This window comes from Zingiber officinale, chromosome 7A (genome assembly GCF_018446385.1).
Source record: "Zingiber officinale cultivar Zhangliang chromosome 7A, Zo_v1.1, whole genome shotgun sequence".
NCBI classification, from domain to species: Eukaryota; Viridiplantae; Streptophyta; class Magnoliopsida; order Zingiberales; family Zingiberaceae; genus Zingiber; species Zingiber officinale.
Window position 1 is genome coordinate 45,111,188 of NC_055998.1, and position 4,859 is coordinate 45,116,046.

General features: G+C 33.7%; 1 protein-coding gene across 2 annotated transcripts; it reads left to right on the plus strand.

Annotated features, from left to right (window-relative positions):
* The first annotated feature begins 353 nt into the window (after positions 1-353).
* Positions 354-3,190, plus strand: LOC122001372 (transcription factor bHLH68-like). Of its 2 annotated transcripts, none has more exons than XM_042556089.1 (7): positions 354-933; positions 1,100-1,340; positions 1,755-1,832; positions 1,924-1,989; positions 2,073-2,138; positions 2,632-2,662; positions 2,765-3,190. In XM_042556089.1, the coding sequence occupies exons 1-7, from the start codon at positions 716-718 to the stop codon at positions 2,779-2,781; spliced, it is 717 nt and encodes a 238-aa protein (XP_042412023.1). In that variant the 5' UTR covers positions 354-715; the 3' UTR covers positions 2,782-3,190. The 2 variants fall into 2 exon arrangements, with proteins under 2 accessions (XP_042412023.1, XP_042412022.1); XM_042556088.1 differs by having other exon boundaries at positions 361-933; positions 2,606-2,662.
* Positions 3,191-4,859: the final 1,669 nt, after the last annotated feature.

Genomic DNA, 4,859 nt, shown 5'->3' on the forward strand with positions numbered 1-4,859 from the left:
AAAAATACGTGTTCCGTGATTTTGTATATTATAAAAATTAGATACGAGAAATAATAAATTCTGAAATTTACATTAAATTGCCGATCACTTTTAATCTCATTTCAAGTTCTAAGCACATTTTCAAAAAGCACATCATAGCCTTTTCAGGCTCTTTGATGGAAACCCTCACGACTTATGACTCAAAAAGCAGCAAGAAAAGAGACAGAAGGCACATCATGTGGAGAAAGAAAGGAATATTGGCATGGGAGGGTGCAGACAAGCAAGAGTGGCGCGGATTCCGATAAAGAGTTAAAAAGGAAAATGATTAATTACATAAGGAAGGTGGAGTTGTGCATGTCCTTCGAAAAGGACAGGCAGGGCTCAGAATTCACAAGGGGAATGTATGTTTGTGAGCGAGAGGGAATGTGGAATAGCGGAACAAAGAGAATTTGCTGGAATACAATTATATACAATTGCCAAGTTTATCTTTTCTTATGGTTGGATCTAGAGATAAGGCATCTGCTAGGTTTTCAGTTAAACTCAATAATTAATCAATTTCATGACGTCCTCTGAATTCTCTTTCTGTCTTTTATAGTTGACAGATTAGCATGCTTTTTTCTTTTTAAATTTAGTATATTTTTCTAAAACTTGCGTTTACAATCCTTGTTAACATTTTAATGACGAAAAAAGAGGTGCTAGTTACCAGGAAATTAAGGTTGTAGTCTGGTAGGGATAAATGAAGGATTGCAACAGAGCCCTCCGACTGCAGATCATGGAGGGGAGCCGTAGCCATGGGAGAATGAACAGTGCCATAAGGCTACCAAACGAAGAATATGATTGCCTCCTCCCTCCCTCCTCCTCTTCTTCCTCCTCATCTTCACTTCACCCTCAGATATCTATGGCTCCTTGTCATGCTAGCCAAGACCTTCCACTCTCATGGAGCCAACTATTACTGTAATTTTCTCTCTCTAGTTATTCTTCTACAGATGAATCAAAAGATCTCGTGTTGATGTTTCGATGAGTACACTAAATAGTAGATTATTCCATTTCTACCAGTTTGAATTCCACGCATGCACATCTAATGCAAGTTTCATATCCATCATGAAATTAAATGTTGCAGGGGAGAATCGTATACTGATGAAGAGAAATTTGGTTTGGCAACAACTCTTGATAGGAGAAAAATGGATAACTGTTGGGAAGAACAAATGGTAAACCCAGCCAGATTTGCTTTGGCTGGCATCCAGCAAGAATTCTATGGAAAAGTTCTACCGGCTTCTTTCTCTTCCACTTTAAGCAAGAACATGTTCGAATTCTCAAACAAGAATAATATGTATATTCAGCTAGCTAATAGTTCATCTGAGGTATGGAAATTTTTATTTGCTTCAGATATATGGAGTTAAGTTTGGTCTTCATGATTGAGCGTTCACCTTTAATCAAACAGAAAATCATTTTAGTATATTAAAAAGTTTATGGAGTTAAGTTTGATCTTCATTATTGAGCGTTCACCTTTAATCAAACAGAAAATCATTATACTATATTAAAAAGTTTATTAATGATACTTAAAGTGCTCCAGTTTTCATTGATCTCTGAAAAATATATATGTATATGTGTGTGTGTGTGTTTTCTATAGAGTGAGAGTAATTTCTTATGACAAATGAATTCAGCCAAACAAATATAAGTGTTTTATGCTTGCAAATTCCTTGTAAATAAAAAAGTAGGTAGCATAATGTGATCGTCATTATATGCTCTAATACTTTAGATTCCTCATTTCAAAGTGCAACAGCATAAGAACTGGTACAGCTCCGAAGAAGGCTAGGTTTCAAGGTTCCTTCTCAACTCAATCCACTTTCAAGGTTAATTCACTTCTATGCATGGAAATACAATTTACTATTATTTTCTTGGCTTATTAATTTCTTCTTGGTTTTGCTTGCTTCTTAATTTCAGGTAAGGAAGGAGAAAATAGGTGATAGAATAACTGCACTTCATCAGCTTGTTTCCCCCTTTGGAAAGGTACATATTCCTAACTATTTAAAGCTTTAATTTGTTCATAGAAAGTTAAGAGAACTCGAATTCCAATATGTTGAATTTTACAGACTGATACGGCTTCAGTATTGCTAGAAGTCAGTGGCTACATCAGATTCCTACAGAGTCAAATTGAGGTCAAATTTAAATTCTCTCCTCTCTTTGTAAAAGTAAATATGAAAGAAGAATATCCCACGGGCAATGGTAAAATACTTAAAGAACAAACAAGAGAATAAGAGTTTGAATTCTAGTAAGAACGAATATTTTAGAAGTCAGCCTCTAAGATGGTATAAACTATACTCTAGATTTAATTGATAGGCAAATAAAAAAACCGTCAGCTTTCAGAATTAGTAAAGGCTGGAGACCTGAATTATAAAAAATAAAAATATGAAAGAAGGATGACCTCTTAAAATAAAATAAGGAAAGCAAGATGTCTGTTTAAAATTTTGAAGTACACAGATTAACCTAATTGTTTTATGCATCAACTTTTTGTTGAACTGATGTCTTGTAATTATGCTGCATGCTTTTGTGTTTGGAGTTTTATTCTCAGCAGTACCTTTTGTTCACTGTATACATTCCTGCCCTTTGCTTTTGCTTCTGGTAGGCTCTGAGCTTACCCTACTTGAGCAGTGCTCCAGGGAACATGAAGCATCCTCAAACTGTGAGTAATTTTAACCTTTGTGCATCTATTTTTGACCTATATAGAACACAATAAATGTACTGCTCAAATTTCATATGAATTGTTTTTTTTTCATTGCATTAGGGAAGAAACAACAATGAGGGAGAGAAGAAGGATCTGAAGAGCAGGGGATTATGCCTTGTTCCAGTTTCCTTCATCCTGCAAGTATAAGGAAGCAACAGCATGGCGGAGTTCATTAGGGAGCATTCGAATATACAGATACACAGGTGTGATAGGTTCTCAGAATGCTTGGAGCGTAGTAGATATGCATGCATAACATCAGTAGCAGTCACTATGAATGAAGATTGATTGCTCCTGATAGTATGCATAAGCTATAACTAAGAAACAAAATTTCCAAGTCAGCTAAGAACCAAGCAGGAACTTAAGCATTAATTCCCTAATCGCCTATGATTTATGACTCCCTCCCCCTTTGTTTAACCTCTGAGAACATTGATGTTGTACATGTTCTTATTCGGTGTGATCGTATTAAATTTCTAGAATTGGGAAGAAGATGGTCTCTTTGGTCGCATAAGTCATTTATTATTTATTCGAAATTGACTATATAAAGAGGTATGTAAAAAAAAAAAAGTGCCTATATAAAAAGGTTCGTAAAAGGTCTCTCGGATCAAATATGTTCTTATTCAGTCAACTAGGAGAAAATTCTGAAAATATGAGATATTTTGACTTAATATAAATTTTAGCATCGGTGTGATTGAAAAATCAGGTCTCATGATGAAAAGTAATAGTCGAATCAATTAACGAATGAATAAATTTAAATAAAATAGAGAATTAGTCGACTAATGGATAATTTTCAATCAATTGATATATTAAAATGAGTCAATCGATCAATAAGATTGTCATAATGTTGTAGTAAAAAGATGATTATGTTCATCTCAATGTTTTTTATATCCCGTCCCCAGATTATATGAAGAGAGATAATTCACGGGATCAATTGATCAATAAAATTATAGTTAATGAGATTAATTAAAATTAACATTTTTTTAGATAGAGTATTATTGTATTCAGGATAATTATGAAAAACAACTAATTTTTTAAAATAATTTTTAATAATAGGGGATTTCAATGGTTACAGTATTATTGTGCAGGTTCATTTGTGTATTTTCTTTACATTTTATATTTTCGTTGGATACTAATATTTTTGTCCACAAGCATAAAAGAAAATGGGCAAAAATAAAAAAAATTCCCCTTTTTATTGCAATCATCAAAGGGACATTAATTTTTTATTTTATCCCCGCTTTATATTATGTTAATGTACAACACTAGCATTGCAATGTCTCACTAAGATATCAAGTGCTTGTTTGTTTTACATAATTAAATAGCTTCTAGTGCTTTAAGCTTTGAAGCAAGTGTTAGTATTAGTCCTACTATCAATTATGAGATGATTGTAAAGGGCTCATTTTATATCATATATTATTATTAATAAAAGGCAAAGTTGGTTATTATATTTATTGCAGTTCAGTGCCGATTGAATAAATATAATAATGTCCTTGGGTAGTAGTTTCTTATCTACAATATATCAATTGGTTGAATTGATAGTGAGATATTGTAGAGAACACTACTCTTAACTATTCCTAGTCAAGCATTAATATACAAGGACAATATTAATGCGTTGAGACTAGCATGTTGGTCAACGGATGACTTGATCTCGCAAGTCATGGATATAAGATATCAGGTTGACACATGAGTATATATTAGAGAATATATACTGAATGACCTGCCATGAAAATATTTCATGGATCGTCGTATGAGTGTCATAAACATTCTCATGTGACTATTGGTATGAATAGTCCTTAGACCTGAAGTCACTACGTTTCCCTACATAAGGAGTTGTATACTTTGGTATTGTCAAATGTCACCCGTAACAAGGTGGACTATAAAGTCGATCACTGGGTATGCAATGAATTATGTGGAGGGATGTGAGTGATGTAGATGAGATCTATCCTTTCCATATGACGGAAGCGATATCTGTGAGCCCCTTGATTAGTAGGACACAAGAAAGTATGATCATGCGTAAATGAATCAATATGACATATTGAGTTCATTTGTTTGAGTGTGTCTGCTTGGAGATCAAGAAACATAAAGATTGATAAGAGGATGACACGGTCTATGCCTCATTGATCAATCTAGATATCAAGGATAGAGGGACCAAGTCATACGT